This window comes from Denticeps clupeoides, chromosome 6 (genome assembly GCF_900700375.1).
Source record: "Denticeps clupeoides chromosome 6, fDenClu1.1, whole genome shotgun sequence".
NCBI classification, from domain to species: domain Eukaryota; kingdom Metazoa; phylum Chordata; class Actinopteri; order Clupeiformes; family Denticipitidae; genus Denticeps; species Denticeps clupeoides.
Window position 1 is genome coordinate 19,187,030 of NC_041712.1, and position 24,651 is coordinate 19,211,680.

The window sequence follows — 24,651 nt, forward strand, 5'->3', positions numbered from 1 at the left end:
TAATTTTGTATGACTCGTTGGAGGATCTGTACAATGCAGATCCCTCTTCACATCTGGGGGAAACATCCATTACCTTTGGAATGTTTGGTGAATGTTACTGAGGGTCCCCGCTGTCACCGGTTTTGTTTGGCAAGCACCAGGCACCCATCATGTTCCTAGCTGTTCTTGTTCATCCTCATGTTGATCCTCATAGTCTTCTTCTCCTTCTTTTGGAAAAATCGAACCATTGGCAACACCTGGAACCAGGTGTTTCAAAATTTGGAAAATTTTGTACAATTACAGGGGGACAGATAGGGAATAGATTTTGGTGAAAATCCCATACATTTTCGGAGGCTTTCGACTGAGACACCCTGCCGAATCTGAGCGGAAGTGGACGTGAGCAGCGCTCTTATATAGAAATAATTGCCCTGTTTTACTACTTTTTCAGGCCTTTCATTGATTTCTCATTGAAGTAATTCCCCTGTTAATCCTAAAGTCTGGACGCCTTCTCATTTTCTGTTCTGAGACTGGACCGGTGGTGAAGCCACTAAACAGTTATGAAACTGCGAGCGGTGAATGAAATCCAATTTGCCTGGCAACTCTGGCTTTGCAGCTTGGACCAGTTTTTTTTTATTGTGATCATTATATGGCTCCTTGGCTATTATGTACTCATACAATAAGGAACAATGTGAACAGTCATCAACAAAGCAAATTCCATACCCTGTACAATAATGGCATCTTGGAAAACATTAAAAAAAAGAAAAAAATGGGTTGATGTATTGGACTGTTTGTCACCTCTGACTTCATGAGAATGAAAGATGGAGCCGTAGCTCACAGTGCCTCGGGGCCATGGACTGTTTCCACACAAGCTTCAGGACTTCAGGACTTATCTCCAGCATGAATTTTGCAGGTTGGGTTCGCTGTTTCACTGTGAAGATTGATGGGGCTCGTGGTCCCCTCTCAGCTGCGATATCAATCAGAAAAGCACAAAAGATTGATTTCCTTGCATTGCGACTTATTAGAATCCATCTTACTGTCAGCTCATAGATAATGCTCTGCACTTATAAATTACCGCCTACTATGACATCCTACCGCCGGTGAGATCCGAGGAGGAACATTACCTCGCCGTAGAATTTTAATGCCTCTGGTGACTGCAACACAGACATTATTTTGGAGCACCTTTGTTTTTTTTGTTCGAGGAGCATGAAAAGCTTCTACGGACTGGAGCAAAGAAATGCATTCTCAAATCAGCTTAAATGTTTTTATGAAACGCTCATTGTGTTCCTTCCATTGGAAAATTGAAAACTTCAAAAGGAACTCATTTAACCTCAGACCTTTTCTTGAGAGGCCATATTCTTTACCGCATTACGAAGATAAAGTGAATTAATGTCGATTAATTATGAATTACTTCCTTTTGAAAGCTGGCCATGAGTCAATGATTTCATATCCTGAATGGTTAATGTACTTCTTCAGTGGGAGCAAGGGCACATATTTTAATATAGACCAGTCCCACTCAACATTCTCTTCACACTAAGAAAGAGCGACAAAGAGAGCGAGGAAGAGAGAGGGAGCAACTGAATTGTGTTTAATGTCTATTGTGTGGTGGTGTTTTCCAGTGACAGAGGAGGAGACGTGATGCTTATGGATTTTGGGGAAAATCCCTAAAGGCTGTGGAGAGTTATAAATACCCAATTATGCAGAAAGCATGGTGCAAATACAAGATGCACACAGCACGTGACTGTGCATTCCTTCACAGTCTGGACTGAATGGACCTGTGACTGACATACCCACACGTATGCGCACATTCGGGGATAACATGCCAACTTTAAATTGCCTTTTGTTTTTTCGTATTAGATCTGGGACTCAGGGGCGGTATTAGCGTGACACAGCTGAGAGGAATTCATGTGCATGCTTTTTCAAAAGAAAGCCAGCGTCAGAGTTGTATCATATAATCATCGAGTTTGCAGTATTAATCTCAACAGTAAAACTGTATATTTAAATATGTAGTATTATTAGATCGACAAATGGCACTTTGATGGTTCCTTAATTAGCCACAAATTCTTTTTACCAGACAAGGTGAATCATATTAAAGCTCTTGCAGACATATTTTTCTTAGCATTTGACAAACCGGATTCCAAAAAAGTTGGGACAAATTGTGAATAAAAACTGAATGCACTGATGTGGAGATGTCAAATGTCAATATTTGATTTGTAATAGAACGTAGGTGACAGATCAAACATTTAATCCGAGTAAATGTATAATTTTAATGGAAAAATATGTTGATTCAAAATTTCACAGTGTCAACAAATCCCAAAAAAGTTGGCACAAGTAGCAATAAGAGGCTGGAAAAAGTCAATTTGAGCATAACGAAGAGCTGGAAGACCAATTAACACTAATTAGGTCAATTGGCAACATGATTGGGTATAAAAAGAGCTTCTCAGAGTGGCAGTGTCTCTCAGAAGCCAAGATGAGTAGAGGATCACCAATTCCCACAATGTTGCACAGAAAGATAGTGGAGCAACATCAGAAAGGTGTTACCCAGTGAAAAATTGCAAAGACTTTGCATCTATCATCATCAACTGTGCATAACATCATCCGAAGATTCAGAGAATCTGGAACAATCTCTGTGCATAAGGGTCAAGGCCGTAAAACCATACTGGATGCCTGTATTCAGGAATACTTCCAGAAACCATTGTCAGTGAACACAATCCACCGTGCCATCCGCCGTTGCCTGCTGAAACTCTACAGTGCAAAGAAGAAGCCATTTCTAAGCAAGATCCACAAGCTCAGGCGTTTTCACTGGGCCAGGGATCATTTAAAATGCAGTGTGGCAAAATGGAAGACTGTTCTGTGGTCAGACGAGACACGATTCTGAGTTCTTTTTGGAAATCTGTGACGCCATGTCATCCGGACCAAAGAGGACAAGGACAACCCAAGTTGTATTCAACGCTCAGTTCAGAAGCCTGCATCTCTGGTGGTATGGGGTTGCATGAGTGTGTGTGGCATGGGCAGCTTGCATGTCTGGAAAGGCACCATCGATGCACAAAAATATATTCAGGTTCTAGAACAACATATGCTCGCATTCAGACGTCATCTCTTTCAGGGAAGACCCGGCATTTTTCAACAAGATAATGCCAGAACGCATTCTGCATCAATTACAACATCATGGCTGCATAGGAGAAGGATCCGGGAACTGAAATGGCCAGTCTGCAGTCCAGATCTTTCACCTATAGAGAACATTTGCCGCATCATAAAAAGGAAGGTGCGACCAAGAAGGCCCAAGACGATTGAACAGTTAGAGGCCTGTATTAGACAAGAATGGGAGAGCATTCCTATTTCTAAACTTGAGAAACTGGTCTCCTCAATCCCCAAACGTCTGTTGAGTGTTGTAAGAAGAAGGGGAGATGCCACACAGTGGTGAAAATGGCCTTGTCCCAACTTTTTTGGAATCCGGTTTGTATATGATAACTTTTGAAATTTTGAGTCTCATGTCTTTGCACTTTGCAACACGTTGTAATTAATTTTGGCCTAGCATTTCAATACATGAAAATCTACTGGGTGGCAAATGTAGGTTGTAACTCTTAGCTTACATTGACCTTCTATTTCATCGCCTCTAAGATTTAATGTTATTTCGTGTAATATTTTCATCAAACACACCTTTCCAGTGGTTCCACCAGTGCCTTGACATGGTACTTCCCAACACAGTGTGGTTCCTCTCCCACTTTTATTGCTGCAGCATTTCTCTTGAAATTCTCTGTGACGTTCACAGTTTTATCCTGGAATGCAATGAAAGAAGTTGCAACAGCAAAAAAAGCAGAGGACACATTTCATTGTGTCACCATTTGCTGTGCTGTGTTTCACAATGGCAATCTCTTCACTTTAATATTTATTGCTAATTGCTAAGTATAAAAATATTTAGTATCAATGTTTTTTCTACATGCCTGATCTGAAACAATGTCATTTTTTAGCTAGTTTTTACTATTTACAGTTTTTCTTCTTTTGTACAGAGTGGCTGAATTGAAGGGAAAAAAATCCACACTCTCTCAGAACGGATAAGAGAACAATCCGAGTGTGAACCCATCGGGCATAAACTGCCTGCATAGCTGCCTCTGCATTAAAGGAAGCCCCATCTTTCACAATGCCAAATGGCAAATTGTGGCATGAGGGGACCTCTTTCAAGTTTAATAACCAGTGTCACAATCTTATCTAAAAGTGACTGTCAGATTGCCTATGCCCTCATACATACTGAGTGGATATCAAGCAATGAATACTAAAAGGAGATGCATCTTATTTCCAGCCACCAGCCATGTACGTTATCACCAGTACTTATCATTGTTATCAACTGCATTGTTCATTAGACTAAAAAGTCACATATGTTTACTTTCCATTATGAAGGAACCGGACAAGAAGAAATGTGTTGAAAGGGAAAAACCAAAGGATCTGTACAGGCGAAGCTGAGATTGCTGCATGTTATGTGACTCCCTGACATGACATAAATAACTTCTTGTCAGAAATCTAGTCTTGGTTCCACCAGTGCCTTGATATAGTACTTCACCCAGCGTGGTTCCTCTTCCACTTTCATTGCTCTCATCTCTGCAGCTTTTCTGCAGCATGTCTTCTGAAATTCGCTTTGACGTTAAGGTTTTATCTTCTTCCTGGAAAGCAATGAAAAAAGTTGCCCTTATTTCCTCAAAATTGCACGTGCACGCGCACGCGCACACACACACACACACACACACACACACACACATACACTTCATTTCAGCTGGCACGGTGCTGTAAAGTATTTTGGTCCTACTAATTTGGAAGTGTTGAAAACAACACTGGGTGATTAAAATATGTTAAGCAAATTGCTTGAGATGAAAAAAATCATAAGAGCTCCAAGGTAAAACAAGAAAGAGACCTAGAAACTCACTATCCATTTTCTTGGTGTGTAATTGTTTCGCACGGAACATGATCTTTAATGATTTTTAAAAAAATGGTGATTAATTTAAAATGGAGGAGCCTGATGACTGACATCTCTCATGCACACAACTTTCTCATGCTGGATCACTTAAACCCACGTCTGTCAGTATGTTACATAAGAAAACATCAGGAAAGTTATTTCTTCTTTTGTCGATTTATTTATAGAAACCCATGAGGATGGCCACTTAGACAATGAAAACCTATGTGTTTGTAATACAGAATGTTCCCATTTGACTGGAATGGGATTTTTGGTTTTTGATAGCCATTAAACAGGAACACCAGTTTCAAATCTTCAAGGACATCAGCCCTTAACGGCACAGCCAACTTTGCAATTAGCCAACAAAATGAACCTGTGTGCTCACTAAAGGGAAACCTTGTACTGTGCAGGACAGACAATCAAGTCCCATCACGCTCCCCTTCATGATGATGGTCCATTCCAATCATGCATTCATGGCACAACAAACAAAGAATCTGAGAACAGGGTCATTGGCATTCCTATGAGTGTCTTAGAAACAAAAATCGCTACTGTTATTTCATCTGGCGCGACCTCATTGCTCAAGTATACAAAGGGCAAAGGCTCCATTCCTGTGCTTGGAAATCGAGATAGAGTGATTGTCTCCTGAATAGAAATGAGCATATTTAGTAACTCTTCGCAGTAGATCCTACCATTTGGGGAACCAGTAATAAACGGGATCTAACAATCCCCGGTGTCTGACACCAACTCCGTGTCTGGCATTAAGTACGATATTCACACATTGGCGAAGAGCAATCTGCTTTCATCGCAACTCAAGCGAAATCAGTGAACCAGTGGCTGAAACCCTCCAGAGGTTCAGAGGTTGAGAGAATGAGAACCGGCACTTCCATTTAACTTTACCTGAGTTTCGATTGGGCAAAAGGTCATATAAGTGCAGTCAGGATAGTGTCTTTTTATTGTCTTTTCCTGTTAGAAAGAATTAGTTATGTGAGCAAGGTGTGATGGATAAAGCAAATTCCATACGGAATGGCAAATAAAAGTGCCATTGTACTGTGCACGCAGCAAACGTGACACACTTTGGAATATTACCATCACACAGCTTCTGGTAATGCAGCACCTGACTGCAATCCTTACATGAGTCCTTACATGTGTTGGACCGCGATCGAAATTCTGAAATTATTTCTTGGCATTATTTCTTTATTAAAGTAAATGACATATTTAATTTTCACATTCAGTAAAAAAAAAACACCCTGTAATTCACAGCACCATTTTCCCACTCTTTAAATTTTCAAGGGGTTTAAATGAGGTGGAACAATCATAGGGCTATGCCTACATAACATGTGGGTTCTTGTGGAGAGGTCTACCAGTTATGGATAATCACTTCAAATTTCTAACAAGTTCTTATCCCAGAGGCATTGCGAGTCTTTTACGATGTTTCATAAAATTAATAGGCTACGACACTTTTGCAGATCAGTGCCTACTAAAAATCTGCAGATTCTAATTATATTTGGAGTTGTTATTGCTGAAAAGCCATGTATATTATTGATTTACTACAATGTAAAAAGTGAACAATGGCTAAAATAAAAAAAATAAAAGTAATTTGTCACACCTAATATTTTATCATTGACACAATGTAAATAAACCAGGTTTCAGCAGGTTTGATTAATTTATTTAAATTATGTCAATGCTAAAATATTAGGTGTGATTCACGTTTAGCCAACCTTCAATTTTTTCAGTGTACCCGGTAAATAATTTTCATCTTCAGCCAACTCCTAGATCCTTAAGATCAAGCAGCAATGCCTTCGTCCACGTCCCCCGATCTCACCTGTGTGTCCTTTTATGCCTGTACAGCACCTTGGTGCAGTGGAACTGCTGTTAAAGTGCTCTAGAAATAAAGTTGACTTGACCTGACTTGACTCCCGTTAGGGGTCGCCACAGCATATCAACCGGTCTGGGTGTCCTCACAGTTTTATGCCAAATGCCCTTCCTGATGCAACCCTCGCCGTTTACTCAGGCTTGGAACCCACACCAAGAAATGCACTGTCATGTCTGTCAACAATGGCTGGGTTGTATTATTGACTTGGGATCATGACCCGTATTCTAGACTGCTTATATCCAGTATTCTAGACAGATACAAACTTTTCTGACTTTTTTTGGTTTCTTGTAATGCCTGATTGAATAAAAAAAATTATTAAAAAGACATATAATGTATCGTGATTGATTATATAATACATCACATTATATATTATAGAATGCACAAAATGAGCGTCTTCAAGCCATCCATCTGTTCAGAGGCGTCGCAATCATGTTGAAATATTTATTTTTCTTCAGTGGAGTTGAAAGCCAGCTGATACCCGTGAACAGCAAGACACTCAGCCTGGTCCTAAATAAAGGGGAGGAAATGATTAGATAAAGTTTTTGGATAATGGCAGCATCTATAAATGGAACCGTTCGCCTTGGTGAAGCCGAGGGAATGTCATAAAGATGAAAGGCAGAGCACTGAGAGGATTAGGGTGAAACGAGTCGAGCAAAGACATCAGACAAGTAAATCACTTGACGTCTCATTTCATTTCGCTTGTTACTTTAAATTAATGAGCCTTATTAATTCATAGTGAATAAAAAAAAAAAAAAAAACATGAACTAATGCCGACATCTGCTTAAAAAAACAGTATAGTTAACTTTATTTCTCCAAAAACTTTCTACACCATGTGTTCTGGGTACACTTGACTGTGTGCTGCACCATTATTTGAGTCATAGATAACCTAGCCAGATGTCACTCCCCCTGGACGTGAGATTTGTCACTTTCCATGGCCTTTCACGAGTTTCATTTTGTCAGATGTGGCTTGAATCGCTGATTCGCAGGCGCTCCTGGTGTTATGGAGGACCAGATGCCCCCCTGCCATCAGCCAACACATATGATTCAGAGCAGCCGAAAAATTGCTTTTGTTCCTTATCTGTTCCATACTTTTACTCATGGCAACATGGCATTGAATTTATGTTTTTTTAATGTGGCTGAAGCTGCCATGGATGTGCAGCAGCAGTGAGAGGCATTAGAGCCCAGGTTTCTCTATTTTTTACAAGTAAAATGATTTTGCTGTCTCAACTAGTACAGTTCTGAACATGATAATAAACCTTGTTTTTCCATATTCAACATACACAATGCACAGATTATTTTTACATTTTTATGATACAGAAGTAAAGCGCACTGTCTGAAAACCCAGATAAAATCTTGAATTCACTTCAAAGTTATCAGATGGCTTTAAAATATGCAATACTAGAGCATGGTACAGAATATTGTACAATCACTCAGCCAACAAGGCCAGGGAGTCTGTGAAACCCCTCTTTTATAGGCGACCTCTTCAACCAGCTATCAAAACCTGATGCTGCTTTGTGGTCTTTATTTAGACCACCAATAGCATTTCAAGTTGTGTCATCACAGCTGAGGTGTGTTTGGGTCCTGGATCCTTTTAAAACTTCCGTCTTGACCAAAACCCAAGAGAATTAGATTAATATATCAGTATAGGGGTGGAAGTAGCCCAGCAGGTAAAACACTTGCTTATGAACCAGAAGACAAGAAACACCCACCAGGAGCTAAATGCTGCATTTGAAATAACTCTGAAGTGGATGATCAAAACAGACACTTTTGCGTATTTCATGTATGTACATATAGTACAGGCCAAAAGTTTGGACACACTTTCTTATTCAATGTGTTTTCTTTATTTTCATGACCATTTACATTGGTAGTTTCTCACTGAAGGCATCAAAACTATGAATGAACACGTGGAGTTATGTACTTAACAAAAAGTGCAGACCCTGCCTCCACAGTCACCGGACCTGAACCCAGTCGAGATGGTTTGGGGTGAGCTGGACCGCAGAGTGAAGGCAAAGGGGCCAACAAGTGCTAAACACCTCTGGGAACTCCTTCAAGACTGTTGGAAAACCATTTCAGGCGATGACCTCTTGAAGCTCATCGAGAGAATGCCAAGAGTGTGCAAAGCAGTAATCAGAGCAAAGGGCGGCTATTTTGAAGAAACTAGAATATAAAACATGTTTTCAGTTATTTCACCATTTTTGTTAAGTACATAACTCCACATGTGTTCATTCATAGTTTTGATGCCTTCAGTGAGAATCTACCAATGGAAATGGTCATGAAAATAAAGAAAACACATTGAATGAGAAGGTGTGTCCAAACTTTTGGCTGTTAATGTACATTAATATTTTATATACAGTACATGCATGTTTCCATGGCTATTTCCTCAACTGCATCCAAATGCAAAAATCAAACACAGAATGGACTTGAAGTAAGATGTTGTAACAGGTAGTTGGAGTGAATACCATTAATCCATTTTCAAGCAGTTCAGTAGGAATTTTTACTTTTTTTCTGTCAATGCTTTTGACTGAATCACATCTTACAGTATACAAGTGTCCTCCCTGACATGGGCTTTTTGGCCACCCAGTAGTGCTCTGACCATTTGACCATTTTTTTCGCCTGAGCTGAGAGAAATGATGAGTCACGTTCATCAAAAAAAACTATAAAATTATCCTCCGCATGGAGTAGGCTAGGGCAGCAGCTCCTAGTTTTGAAAGGAAAAAAGTAAAATCCATTTTCAGGCAGGCTGTGTTGCAAAGTCCTACTAAAAATATTCATCTCTGCATCTCTCTGACTTCTGACTCCATGAAACAGTGGTGTAGGTGTATGAGTTGTCAGGCTGACTGTCACCACTATTTTTTATGTATTTCCTAAAAGCCGTTATAACAGGGGCTTGAAACAAAACAGGCCTCATAAGAACATTAATTCTCAGCTGCAGTCTTGTTCTCTACTTATACTGATAATAACAACAATGATGCTGCATTTTATTTCTTATCTCCTTTGTGGATACTCGAGGTCACTGTACAGCATGGCAGAAGTGGCATAACTCCTGTATAAAGATGGCTGGAATATGAAAATGATTGTATTATGCACACATCTCTGGTCATTCAGACAGTAAGCCACAGGGCTGCTGGAGTACACGAAATGCTGCAAACCCTCAGGAAAGGTCATAGGTCAGCGATCTATTTGCTGAAAAAAGAATGCTGAGAGTGTTGATGATTGCAAAGCCAGACAGTGTGTCCGAACACCCTGACCTCTCCCACTTTTCACTGTGGAGCCCTATTGACCTGAGTGGCTTGTTGTGTTTGGTTCTGCTGGGTATTTCTCAGTGGAGCCTCACACCTTGAAGACTGACAAGATTCTCATCTTCCTCCACATCAATCATTAATGCTCTGGTAGCAAGTCAGCCTGGAGGGTTTTGGCGGACATTACGAGTATGAAGCATGTAGAAAAAATTATGTTCTAAAGGTACCCCAAGCATAACTCTGGTTAAAGCTCAAACATCTGTTTTCTCACTCAAAACCACACAGATGTGTATCCACATGACATCGACAATTAAACTTTCACGTGTGACTTTAATGCCTCTGAACCTTTCTTACTCTTACAAATTTATTTACCAGCTCCCATTATTTCCTCCATGTGAAGGACTCCAAGTGAAAGTGTTTCTATCATTGTGATGCAGAGCACAGTACATGGTGGACACAATGAAATGTGTCCTCTGAACAGTGGGCAGTCATGGAAGTCACCCGGGGATAAATGTGTGTGGATGGTACCTTTCACGAAATGGACCACAGTGGCACCTTTGTGGCTTGGGGTTTGAACCTGCAACCCTTGGGTTACGAGTCAGTTTTCTTTACCCGCTAGGGTAAACTGCCGCTTTGTGTCAGGAGCATGCAAATCCTCCATAGTAGAAGTATTCTTGTGCTCACGCTGATGGTATAAAACCCCTACAAATGCATATCATCTCATCACAGCTAATTACATTCTTATTATATTTGTTCTGCCGCTGTGACTGGGGTTGAAAACGTCTCATTTTAAATCAAACCCGAAATTAAATTAAGTCCTCACACAATTAAACACAGTTCAACCTAATGGGAAATCGCATATTGAAGATTCCTTTTTTCTTTGCATGTGTAATGAGAATGTGCCACAGATGATTAAAAAACAATTTATTTCAACTTTTATTTCATTGTGTTCCTGCTTGACAGGTAGCAAGCGGAATAAAGGAGAACCCCCCCTCCCAACATGGCAGAGGGGCGGTCTGACTGCATATTTCTCTTTTTAATGAAAGCAGAGCCTCCAATGTTCACTTTTACTCAGTGTGCAGGGCAGGAGTGAAGTATGTGGCTGGTTCAGTGCGCAGCTTGAGGGGATAGCTCGCTGTGAAAAGTGCCTGGTTGGGCTTTTTTTTTTGCCCGAAAGCTGCACACTCTGTACTTTTACTGCATATTAATACTGCCATGATTACGCAATTATCTCGTTCTACTGTTATTATCCTGTAAATCTAGACAAATGCTGAACATGTAGCCGCACAAGCCATTATACGTTTTTACAAATTATACATCGTCACACTGTTCTGACATATTATTAATGCCTGTTAATGCAGAATGTATTAAGTTGAGTCATACCCAAATTACAGGCCATACTGACCCAAAAGGCTTTTAAATTCATGGTTTCATGAAATGTATTGATCACATGACATTTGGGTTATATTCAGCATTATAGTACAAGAAGATCAACATCACAGGTTCAGTTTATTTGAAGATGGTTCTGTGTTCAGTTTGATATGGTATAATGTGCAAAGATTTGAAATATTCTTATTTTAGTTCCACCTTTAGAGAATTACTGGTTATAACTGGCTAATCCACCATTGGTAATGGTCTTTAAAGTAGCCCAAGATAAATATGATGCATTTTGCCACCTGAGTGAGACATTTTTACATTCACACCGCCCATGCCAGGGATAAATATTTAATCGTCATTATGGTTTGCACTTCCCTCTCGCCAATTCTTACCTTGTACAATATCCTGTGAGCCTTAAGGCTATTTTACAATTTGACAGGATTTGTTAGAATGTGTTCCCAACTCAACGGAGCAACCTGTCAAATTAAAACACTACAACTCGCCTCATTTACATATTCAGAATGTTCTCAGTTGTGCTACAAAAGCTCTATGGATATAAACAAAATGGGCCTTTGACAACGCATTAGTTTAAGGGTGTGAACACTTATGCAACAAGCTTATTGCACTTTTTTTATTGTTGGTATTTTTCCCTCTAACCTTTTTATTTACTATTCGATTTATTTGTATAGGTTATGTTTGGGTAAAGTTTTGCAATAATTTATTATGGTCACATTTCTTCCCATTACAAAAACCTGGCATTTAAACAGGGGAGTGTACACATGCAGCTATAATTCAAGTTGGCTGGAAGCATGTTTATTTTTATTAAAGCTCACTACCTTTGCAGAGGAACAAAAAGTCAAATGAAAGCCTGCACTCCGACTGTGGGAGCTGAGTAAAGAAACCTGACATGAAGTTTCCCTCCAGCTCTGAGACGGAGAGACTATACACAGTGCTCCCTTCCACGCAGCAGGGCTTTACCCGGGAGGGGATCGGTGCAGCTCTGCATCTCAGATCAGTCTGTTCTGTGGCGGCTTCCCCTTTCACACTCATTCCTCTGTTCAAACACAACACCTCACTTCCCTTCTCACTTCATCTGACTCCTCTCCTGGGTACCCGTCTAATGACTCATCATCAAGTCCCGGCCCTCTGCTCCCCACCTTCCCGTCCGTCGTCCTCCAACTCCTGTTGGCATTTGCACATCAGTTGGTTTGCATCCGTTCACTTCTGTTTCCTGTTTTGTTTAATTTGGTCGTGTATTGCATTTGATTTGTGCCCTTGGGATGAACAAGACACCCTTAAGATGCAGGGAATGTGTGAAACTTCATATGATGAAACTGTGATTGGGAAGATGAGTGATGATTTGCCTGTAGTCTGACAATAGCAGACAAAGCACAAAATTTCAAAGGAAGAGTAAGATCCGTTATGAGAGGCTATAAATTGATGAGCTCACATCCGAAACTGCCATTACTTTTAAATGCAGGTTGTAGGTTGTAGATGGAACACTTGCATACATGAACACATGCATGAGTTTAATGAACACAATGTGTAATACACCCTGTTTTTTAGGCAATGAGCCCGGTCTATTAATGCAACCCTTTTATGAAATTATGTGCATATGATGTAAGATTTTAATACGAGCGAGGTCCTTATTTTGCCGACACGAAAAAAAATATAGTGTAAGGGACATATTCACTAATGTCACAGCCATGCCCATAGCTACCATATTTTTTTATGTATTCATGAAAATATAATTATCTGTGCATTAATGACACTGGCTGGTCATTGCTGATCCTGGCTGTGGCCCTGACTCCTCCCACTCCTCCCGGCTAGCGGCCTTCTTTCCCAATACCTGCATTTCTCATTATGCCCACTGCAAATGAGGACCAATGGTCACACTTGGACCTTCTTACTATAATCCAGAGTATGGTTGATGGTCCCTGTTGTCACGGTCCATGGAAGGAGGAGACGCAAGGAGCCAGGTAAGTTCCTACCGAATTACCAAATTATGTGAACGCGAACCGGTGCGAGCCGCAACACAACACGGATGTTGTCGTTCACATTTCAAGTACAATTTAGGACTGGGCAGGATGAGAGAAAGGAGTTGAGAAGAGATGAGAGGAGAAGAATAGGAACGGTCTTACTTTGAGACGAAGGATAGGAGCCGAGTCTAGTTGACGGGTGTCAATCAATGACTGAGCGGCTGCCAGTGGTCAATTTATAGGAGTCACGTTACCTCGTTTCCGTGTTGCTCCCAGTCACATGAATGGAATCATGTGACAACTGTATTGTTGCCGTATTTTTTTGTCTTGCTCCTGTCCCCAAGTGGCAACTTTTGTCCTTTGGATATGTATAAATATAAAGACGAACACAAGACATTATTACTTGCTTTTTATTTGTAGCTTGGAGAGTTGAAATTAACAAATTATCTCTGAAACCCCAATGCGAAACTTGAATAGATCAAAGCTAAAAAAAAACAGGAGGCTGTAGGCGTTTGACACTTCTCATGCAACCTGCTTCCTCATTCTGTTTTTTTCTTAACCTGTTCCTGTCAATGTATCACACACTCGGGTGTAGCGCAGCATCGGTCTCCTCCCTTCCTCCTCTGTTCCCCTCTGTTCTCTGAGCGTGCACAGGGGAGGTGAGAAAGCATCACAAACAGACACTACCAAGCCATGCATGCACATCATGGCCTGTATTTTCACAGAAAATCAGTCAGAGCCAGTAAAAGTGGGGAAAACCCCACGTTCATGAATGCCAGGATGGTTTGTTCCAACTGTTTCATGTTTCGTGTTAAATTACCGGAGACGATAGTCGATGATAGTGGACTTGTCCCTGTGCTAAATCCCATTCTTTTTTCATCAAGCAAATATTGACCGATGCATGAGTGAATAGGATGTGTCATTATCTTGCTACGCAGCCTACATACGTAAATTTATTGTCATGGCAACTGAGAAGTCGGATATATACATGAATTTTGAACCAATTTTTTTGCTGTTTGGCAGGAACTCACAGGTGAACACGGTCAAATTAAAATATTATGGTTTAAGGAGCAAGTGCCTTGGTCATCAGCGCTGCAGGAGCCATTTCTGGGTGAAATGTGTTTTCCTACTTTGGCTGGGTGGGGTGGGGGGAAATGCACGTAAGGAATGCATTTTGAAATACCCGGTTCCCCTTTGTAACATGAAATTGAGACCAGGAAGGGTAAAAAAAAAAAAAAAAAAAAGGGCTAATTATACAGCTCTCTCCGCTCTGCTGCCACTCCTTTGTCAAGGTCTTTGTAATTTCTTGTTGTAATCCTCCTGCGACGACTCCACAACAACAAGACGCCGTCAGCTTTTGTAAGCTCCTTGGGCTCACCAACTCGAGAGACGAAAGAGAATAGAAAATGCAAGCAAGCCGCCAGTCATCAAGCAAGCAGCAGCAGCAGCAGCAGCGAGGGTGCAGTGGTGGGATTCAGAGGCTGCAGATAAATCTGCGGCTGAACTTTGCCTTGTGCAGGAGCGTTTGAAGATAATTAATTTGCGCATTGCGTAATCCAGAAATCCTCGATTGTTCTCCGATGTACTGTCCACTGATTATCATTTAGCATCTCTCAAATCTCCTTCTTCAGGATGCCCCAAATCCCGTGATCACATTTGATAAATGTAGCCTGTAGCATTGTCATTTACATGTAATTATTTCCCTATAAAATCTTGTTTGAACAAATTTATGGTGTTTTTTCAAATGTACATTGCAGAGTTCAGCATGATGATGACTTTGTGACTTTTTTAGTCACATAAAGGCCTCTTTTTACATCCCAGCAGACATCACAACAAACATGGCCAGTAAGTAGAAATTATTGGTCCTAGAGCCAAAATGGAGAAACAATTTTTTTCACTCCAGCAAACTCAATCACCCCAACCCACCAACTTAATCAGCCATTCAACTTTTGCCTCTCTCGCGGTGCACTGACTCCGTGGCCATTCATTTGCAATAAATGTCCAATTAACAGGTGATTAGAAGGAACATACCAGCTCCAGGGTCAGGCCTGAAAGCAAAGAGGTGTGTGGGGGGCATAGTGTTATAAGCCTGGAAATGAGGTGACCCGAGAAGTGTCACACACTGGCGAAGCTTTACAGGATTTAACCGGCTCCTTCCCCCCCGCTTGTATAACAAGTGAGAATTGAGAGGCTCCATAAAGATAAATGGATACTGAGATAAAGCTCAAATGATTCAGGGGGATTAAAGAATTTGTAATTGCTTCTCCCTCGGCATCGGAATGAAACTTATCTAACTTGTTTACTCCCCCCAAACGCAGTTTTAATTTTTTGACATTTCAGGGATCAGAAAATATGAAAAGATCCCCCCAGTGAGCGATGTCCAATTACCTATGTGTGTTAGACGTCCCTAGCAGGTGGCCAGATGGGTAGTGGTGGGAGCCCAGCGCATGTCAGGTCACATCTTTTGACATGTTTCTATGAATTCTGATTTGGAGATAGCTTGGAAAAAATAAAGCCGATGAAGAGAGACATCAGCATGAATATGAAATGCCAACGTCCACTCACTTGTCGGTCATTTTTCAGCACCCTACTGCATCTGGAATAGAAATAAGCCGCTGTGGCTGTTTTCCTCAGCAGGGCTCACAGTACAGAGTACAGAGCCCTCCATGCAGGACTCACAACCAACTCCTTGCTGGGATATTAAAACACCAAAAATACATCCCTGTAGCTGCAGAGCAGACAATTGTCCTCTTCAGATTAGTGGGGTACACCCCCATCCTGACCTCGTTCCGTCTTTCACCGGGAAAAAAGCAGGGCATCAGTGCCGCGTGACAACAATTTAGCACACGCACCATGGGCCTTGCGACCTCACATGTAAACCAGTTGCCCTGTGCCAAGTAACCGTGCAACTGCACAAACAGTGAGTCGGCTTCTTCAGTGTCTATTAGCACTGGCCTGTACAAGGCATTAATCTACGGTTTCCCTGGTTCAGTTAGATACTATTAAAAAAAACCCACTAATAAATAGGCCGATCAAAAAAAACATCAAAAACCTAATTATTTAGCCATTTAGGGATTAATTGAATGTGATTTATCAGGATTAATCAAGGTTTCATTCCTAAGACTAAAGCCTAAAGCATATTCAAAACTATCACAGTCATAAACGTTGGAAAGGGGGGAGTGATGAAGAGATGATCTGACCCTCGCAAAAGATGAGCCATCTGACCCACACAGGAAGTAAACAAAATGCAGCCTGGTTTATTTTTAACGCGTTAATATCGCTGCAATCAACATGTTCATTTTGGCCGCCCTAGTAATCAAAAGATGACCTTTTTGCTTATATGAGCAAAGCTGAACAGATATGCCATTATTTAGCGAGTTAAATTACCCAGCAAGATGCCTTGTTTCCAGAAGTAGGACTTCCTAGTTCGGAGGTTCAAAACAATCTGTTCCGTGGAATATCAGCAGATGCGTGTTGCAGTGACACAATGACCCTTTGTGCGATGTCTGTATCTCATCCCAGTATTTTGTGCAGCGTTTCCATTCCACTTTATCGTGAAATCGTTATGCACTTGATGAGTCTCAGGAAGGAACATCAGCCACTGATTAAAGCCACACAAACCCTTGTGTTCAACCAAAAATCACTCACCGGTCTTATAATTCACAAAGAGTTTATTTTAGGACAAAACACAAATTATCCATAAAGAGGAATAAATTCACATCATTAGGGAGATTAGGAAGATGCATTAGAGAGTATGCCTGTTCCAGGTGAGATATTTGCCCTCATTAAATAAGGACACCATTTCTCTATCTCTCCCTAAATACAGTAAATGGATTAGTGTACATATTAAACATGTACAATGCACCTGCACCAATGTCTCATATAAACATTAGTCATATTAAATATGCACACCGATGCTGCAGAATAGGCATGGACTTTTTTTTTTCAAGTGACTTGCTGAATGTGTGAATATGAACACATTTACATATACACTGTCAACTCAGAAGTTCATCAGGAAAACACTCTGACCGCGAACGTGTTTATGCGTATGTGTGTGTGCACCTAGTTTCAGTTTTTATATACAGCCGTGTGTAATAATTACAGGAGGCTTATTATCCTTAATAAACAGGTCGTTAAAATCTGGCTTGCAGTTTAAATCCAAACGCCCCCCCTTGTCTCTCCCAGCCGGTTAATTACTGTTGTCTGTCATCTGACTAGCAGATAAAGGGAGGGTGGAACCCTTCCTTCTACTTACACCAGTCTGAAGAGTCCTCTCCATCTCTGGTATTCTTGTATGTGTCTCTATGTGTAGACAACATTTAGAGGAAGTGTTAAAATCCTTTTTTTTTTATTAAAATCCTTCCAATTAAAATGCTCAGGTGCCGGCATTACATCAGCGGAGGCCACCTGTGTGCAGTTAGTCGGATTATAGGATTCCAGAGGCAGGATCTCTGGGATCTTCATGGTTTGTTTACGTGCCACAGCCACCAAGGGAGAATTCTTTTTCGTTTGCTCGGTTACCTCGCTTCTATTTAACCAGGGCCATGAGTTCTCAGAACATGCTCTGATGCAAAATGACAGCTCGGCCCGAGGTCGCATTGGACACACGCTGACCATTAGCCACGTTTCTGTGTGTGAACGGCGCCAGTAATTGTGGTGGCCAAGAGGCGCAAGGCAACTGTGCATGGGAATAATAGATCCAGGCTTTACGGGTGGGCGGTAAAAAGACAGCTATTGTTTAAGAAAGGGAGAGAAAGAGAAGAAACGTCACATTTTGACCATCGATGCCAGAAGGTATGTGGGAGACTATAAGACCAAGTGAAAAAATGACAGTGAAGCAATAACTGCTTTTCTTATTCTGAGGAGCATGGTATTTTGTTCACAGCGAGAAAAATTATGGAATTTGTGTCGAACTCTTCGAGAACAGTCCACAGCTTACGGTCACATAAGGGTAGCTGGTGGATTGTGGATTGATTTTATTTATTTATTTATTGCCTGGCTGTTTTGTTGGCCAGGTTATGCAATTCACGCATATTGCCAAAAAATATTGTTAAAAAAAAAAATCCATTGATTGTCTGGTAGATTCATTGTCCTCCGATCCCGAATCAAGTTCCGACTTGAGCGGCCGTACCGGCCAGGCTATTGGAGCATCCATTTTTCAGGCTGAGAAAGAGGCGTGGCTTCTGCACCTTCAGCAGACACGCCCCAAGAGTTTAATGCTTTATTGTTTTTGACTGATAATTTTAGACACGGTGTGATTTTTTTTTTTTTTAGAATTTGCACAATTATATTACTGCTTTCCACTTGAGTGACCCTGACTCTATAAAAGCTGCTGTGATTTTTAGATATCTTGCATTTTTAGGAATAAAAATATGTCCCTGCACCACAGCTCCAGAAATCGGAGAAAAAAAGACCTTACATTTTTTTGTAGGACTTTATCTCTCATTTGTCTGAAGGACAGCAGCAGTAAAAAAAAACACGTTTGTGTATTTGTTTCAGCACGGCGGACAGCGACATGACGGGGCGGCGTGACAAGGTGTACGGTGACAGCCCTTATTTTCCCCAAAGGCACCAGGATACTGCTGCTCACACCAACAACCTAGAAAACGTGGAGGGTCATTACAGAATCGTCAGATTTGTAACACTTATTCGGCCTGTATAATATATGTGTTTATATATGTGTATGTGAACAATTGTAAAAAAACGGACGTAATCGGTATTACATTTCTAATTGTTAATGGACAATCATATAGTAATCCCCAGAATACATGTAATTACATCATTCAAATTAGAACTGGACGTCACAGGACCCACTGATTGCATTAAAAAAAATGACCATGGCTAACTGAGAAAAAGAAAACTAACATGGGTACTAACATACCGTACCTCCTTTCCCATGCTGAGATTCTTTTTGTTTCCACGCTTTCCCCGAACACACAGAGGAGACTTTAAAGCTTTTAAAGTAAGGACAGCCGTTTCCAATTCCAGTTATGTCACATGCACGGTTATAGGACTGGCCAGTCAACACGCGGCGTGACCGTTAATCTGGCCAATCAACACGCGGCGTTACCGTTACACTGACTAATCAGCACGCGGCGTTACTGTTAATCTGGCCAATCAACACGCGCCGTGGCCGTTAATCTGGCCAATCAACACGCGGCGTTACCGTTACACTGATTAATCAGCACGCGGCGTTACTGTTAATCTTGCCAATCAACACGCGCCGTGGCCGTTAATCTGGCCAATCAACACGCGGCGTTACCGTTACGATGATTAATCAGCACGCGACGTTACCCGTTACACTGACCAATCAGCACGCGGCGTTACCGTTACACTGACCAATCAGCACACGCCCCTGCCCGTTTTTATTCATGCAAATATTCCGCGCCAGTTCAGGCTTCTGGCCGACGCTTTATGTCCTTTTCGCGGTATAGCACATGATTTTCTTGAAGGCTTTCCGGAAGTCGCGGTTGAAGATGGTGTAAATGATGGGGTTCACCGAACTGTTACAGTAGCCGATCCAGAAGAAGAGGTTAAACAGAGCGTCCGGTATCTTGCAACTTTTCCTGCAGACCGCGTGCAAGCTGTAGGTGAAAAAGAAGGGGAACCAGCAGAGCACGAACACCCCCATGACCACGGCGAGCACGAAGGTGAAGCGCTTCTCCCGCATCTGCGCCAGCTTGGTCTTGGAGACCGACGCGTGGCCGGTCCTCCGCTCCGCCAGCTGCTGCGACCGGCGGTTGGACGCCCACGACAGTCCGTTCTGTTTGGGACACGCGTCGGACCCTTCCACTTTCCTCCTCTTGGAGAAGCGCGACGCCCTCGGCCTGCTGCCGCTGCTGCTGTCGGGGACGCAGTTCTCCTCCAGGTCGATGTCGTCCAGCTCGCCTTTGCGCTGGCTGCTGCCGTCGCTGTGGCTGCTGGGACTGTCCTCCGTCGCCCTGTGCTTGCGCACGAAGCCCGTCTCGGACTGGGACGGCTGCCTCTCCATGCCGTTCTTGGCCACGAACACGGTGGCGGCGCGCTGCTTGGCCACCCGGTAGATCTTGCAGTAGACCAGGATCATGATGAGTCCCGGGGCGAAGAAGGACACGACGCACGAGGACAGGATGTACCACGTCTCGTTGTTCAGCAGGCACTCCGACTCGCCGTGCTTGGTCATGAGCAGGGGGGGGAAGGAGATGACCGCGGAGATCACCCACACGACCGCGATCATGGACTTGATGCGCTTCGGGGTCCGTTTCAGGTTGTAGCTCACCGCCTTGGTGACGGACCAGTACCTGTCCAAACTTATGGCGCAGAGGTGCACGATGGAGGAGGTGCAGAAGAGCACGTCCAGCGCGAGGTACAGCGCGCACCAGGTGCTGCCGAAGTACCAGTAGCCCATCACCTCGTTGGCGAGCGAGAAGGGGATGACCAGAGCGGCCACCAGGATGTCCGCGGACGCCAGGGAGACCAGGAAGAGGTTCTGCGGCGCGCGCAGCGCCCGGCTGGTGAACACGGCCACCACGACCAGCGCATTGCCCACGATGGTCACGAGGATGATGACCGTGACGACCACCACGATGGCTACGGCCGCGTACTGCGAGTGCGGAGGGGGTCTCGGCGCGCTCGTCCTGTTCGCGTCCCCGGATGCGTTCTGCGCGGTGGAAGTTAGCGGCGCTACATCCATCCTGTCTCCGTCGGGCTGGCGTCCCCCATCGCTGTGCGCGCGTTCCCGGTTTTTAAAAAAGACGCAAAAACTGTGGCGCGCGACTCGACCGGCTCTTTTCTTTTCGGCGCAGATCGATTTAGAGGCCGTTCGTGGGTGGACCCCGTTTTTTTTTTCCGCTTGTACTCCCACTTTTGTGGAGGCTCCCGTGGAAGTTCCCACTTCGCTCTGCGCGCGTTCCCGGCTGAAAGGCAGTGGGAGTGGAGAGGGAGGGAGGACAGAGTTGCGCGCGCGCTCCCGCGCCCAGGGAGAGAGGGATGGAGGGAGAAGTGTGCGGCAGCGTGGAGGATGGAGGTTGCGTGCGTTTTCGTCATCGTGATACATAATATGTGTTTGTTTTTTTTTGCCTTTATATTTACCTCTCCAAAATGGTCAGATGGATAACACACGATGTCATGAGCGAGAAGCACAACTGCAATGATAATCTTCCTTTGTTTTACGGTACGAGAGCCAAAACCAGAACTACACACACAGCCAAACGAACTCAAAACACCCATGTTACCTAAATCAAGATTTTTTAAAGTTCTTGTGATCCACTTGTCTGGCTGGACTGGCCACCATGCAAGACAAATGCAAGTTGCTGCCCACCCCAAAAGGCGTGCAATTTAATGGGATTCATTAAATGAACCCTCAGTATGTAATTAGTATGTGATTAGTAGGGGATTAACGTGCATTTCCTGGGCAGTCATTATGCAGCAATACCAGTACAGCAACTCTGACTAAACCTCAGCAAAAACTGGGCTGGGGTGAAATTCACAGTTATCTTTGCAGCGTTGCAAATCTGGGCTCTTATCGGGAATAAAATGCATGAAATACAAAATCTTATGCCGTTCTGGCATGCTTCTTATCGTCACATTGAAACTATGAAAGGGCTGCAGGGAAATATACATACATAATCCATATCATTATGACCACGTGGAATTCAAAAGGTCACCCTTCTGCTGGCGAATCAAACCGGAACAAGCAAGTTTTGTTCCGAACATGCATCAGTGAGCCTTGGCCTCCCATGACCCTGTCACCAGTCCATCAGTTCTCCTTCCAGTGGCCACTTTGGCAACTGCAGACTGGAAACGTCCCGCAAGAGCTGCATCAACTTCAAGGACAAAGTGTTGTCTAATATATCCCACCCACTGAAATGAGAAAATCGATGTTGTTCACGTCACGTCAGTGGTCATAAGTCTCTTACATTCTCCTCCGCCACTGTTTTTGTTGGTTTCTGGGACTCCCGCAGCATTCTGTGCATCGTGAACCCATGCACACACACACACACACACACACGTGCACGCAGACTGACACAGATGCTGCGCTCTTGCTTCCTAAAGAGGGGACTCCTACCTACGAACCATTCAGAGTAAGCAGATTGACCCAGTGTGCATCCCTTTGGAGGCAGAGCAAACTCCTCACACACAAGGTCCAAGACCGGACTCGAACCTTGGAGGTGTGGGGCCACAACTGCCATATTTTTTTACACACACCTATCACATTTAACCAGCTGTATTTTTAGTTCTCTCCCAGCATCACGTAACAGTGAGACCCGTCTGCATGTATAAATTACTGTTATTTGCTGGGCTAATGTTGGATTCCATCACCGTCTTCATTAGCAACAGTGTAACAGCCAGAGCTGTGAATTGTAATTCCTCATGTGGATTGTAATGCTTCGTCACATGAAAAGATGGTAATTGAAGAAAGGCGTGGATGCTAATGACTTTTTGTGTGTGTGAGAGAGAGGCGAGCGGTTGGGGGAAAAGCTGGCACACTTGCCAGACTTGTGTGCGGCAGTAATTGCTCCGTTAATGTGTATGATCAGCCAGCAGCTGTGAGCGAGTGAAAGTGAGACATTTATGGCAGTGGGACTGGGGGCTGAGAGGCTTAATCTTCAGCGTTCCCTCATCCTTCACTCACTCCACTAATGCCGGCCGTGTGTCACATGCTGATTCATGGCGAGCCTGAACAGCACGTGGTAACCTAAACATAATGCATACATTATATAATTGATAAGGATCATTAATCAATCAACCTTTTTGCAAACAATTAATTGTGATTCATTCTTAAGACCTAACCTAAAGTAATACACAGCAGCACAGCACATGGTGAACACAGTGAAATTTCTCCTCTGCATTTAACCCATCACCCTTGGTGAGCAGTGGGCAGCCATGACAGGCGCCCGGGGACGGTGCTTTGCTCAGTTGCACCTTTGCGGATCGGGATTCGAACCGGCAACCTTCTGATTACGGGGCCGCTTCCTTAACCGCTGAGCCACCACTGCCCCAAACCTCAATATAAAATTATAAACTTTCACAAAGACTTTTAACCATCACCCTTGGTGAGCAGTGAGTATCCATGACAGGCGCCCAGGGAGCAGTGTGTGGGGATGGTGCCTTGCTCAGTGGCACCTCAGTGGCACCTTGGCGGACCGGGATTCAGCAACGTTCTGATTACGGGGCCGCTTCCTTAACCGCTAGGCCACCACCATGAGTGGGAACGTAGCTCAGGACATAACCGTATGCAGGTCCATAAGCAGTGATGGAGTCAATGGAGGCAATTCCCGTGCACTGTCTGGCAGCAGAAATAAAAAAATTTATAAAAACAAGCACCAGCGATTCAAGCCCATTAATTTATATTTACAGCATATAGCAGTTAACGGGACAGTTCCCCGGGGACCACTCAGGGTTAAGTGTCTTGCTCAGTGATGCAATGGTAGTAAGTGGAGTTTGAACCTTGACTTTGTGGTCTTCCGGTTCATAGGCGGGTTCTCCCTGCAGGTAAGATGTGCCCACCCTCAATTTTAAATACAATACATGTTAAATATTCTAATATACATATTTAACATATTAATATTAACATATTAATATTGACAGCCTTATAGTTATGTGAAATGAAAGTGATCGGGATTCGAACCGGCAACCTTCTGATTAGGCCATCACATAAGATAACCAATTAAACCCTTTAGCATCTCTAGAACTCTAGAACCTCTGTTGCATGTTACAGTATGCATCAAGGCAGTAGTGGATTGGATGTAGTACTAATAATAAAGTATAGTTGCCGATTCCTGCAGTTTTGAAGGGGTTAAATTCCAGTTCGCGATAATCAGAAACAGCAGTGATGTCACCTTTGATGTCATGGTCTTAATCAACCTCAAGAACATTTCAGCTGATTTACGCAAGGTGTCTTTATCAATCACAATTTATAAAAATGACAGTTTGAGCAGTCTCAGTTGCACGTCGGTCAGCAAGGTCAGCATGAACGCGATGGGTTCCTGGCGGTCAGCGTTGCAGTGATTGGGCGCTTGAAGCCTGTCAGAGGTCAATTAACTGTGAAGGACAGGCTAAAGTGGTTAGTGACTGAGAAGGCATGTGACATACATGACATGCATTATGCTGATTAAAGATTTTCTTTTCCGAGTATGCAGAACAACATGACTACATTGCAGTGGCTCCACAGACACAAAAAGAAGATTTATCCCTTTTCAGGTGAAAGACATTCCCTAAATACCCACAAAAGCACAATGGCCATTTGTGTTACTGTAAATAGAAAAATGCCAATAATCACGC

The 24,651-nt window shown here is 43.0% G+C and overlaps 1 protein-coding gene across 1 annotated transcript; it reads right to left on the minus strand.

Moving 5' to 3' along the window:
- Positions 1-17,210: 17,210 nt before the first annotated feature.
- Positions 17,211-21,270, minus strand: adra2db (adrenergic, alpha-2D-, receptor b). The gene has a single exon (XM_028983485.1). The coding sequence runs from the start codon at positions 21,059-21,061 to the stop codon at positions 19,802-19,804; it is 1,260 nt and encodes a 419-aa protein (XP_028839318.1). The 5' UTR covers positions 21,062-21,270; the 3' UTR covers positions 17,211-19,801.
- Positions 21,271-24,651: the final 3,381 nt, after the last annotated feature.

Excerpts from the sequence above, each read along its gene's own strand:
- adra2db (XM_028983485.1), bottom strand. The coding sequence starts at position 21,061 with ATGGATGTAGCGCCGCTAACTTCCACCGCGCAGAACGCATCCGGGGAC.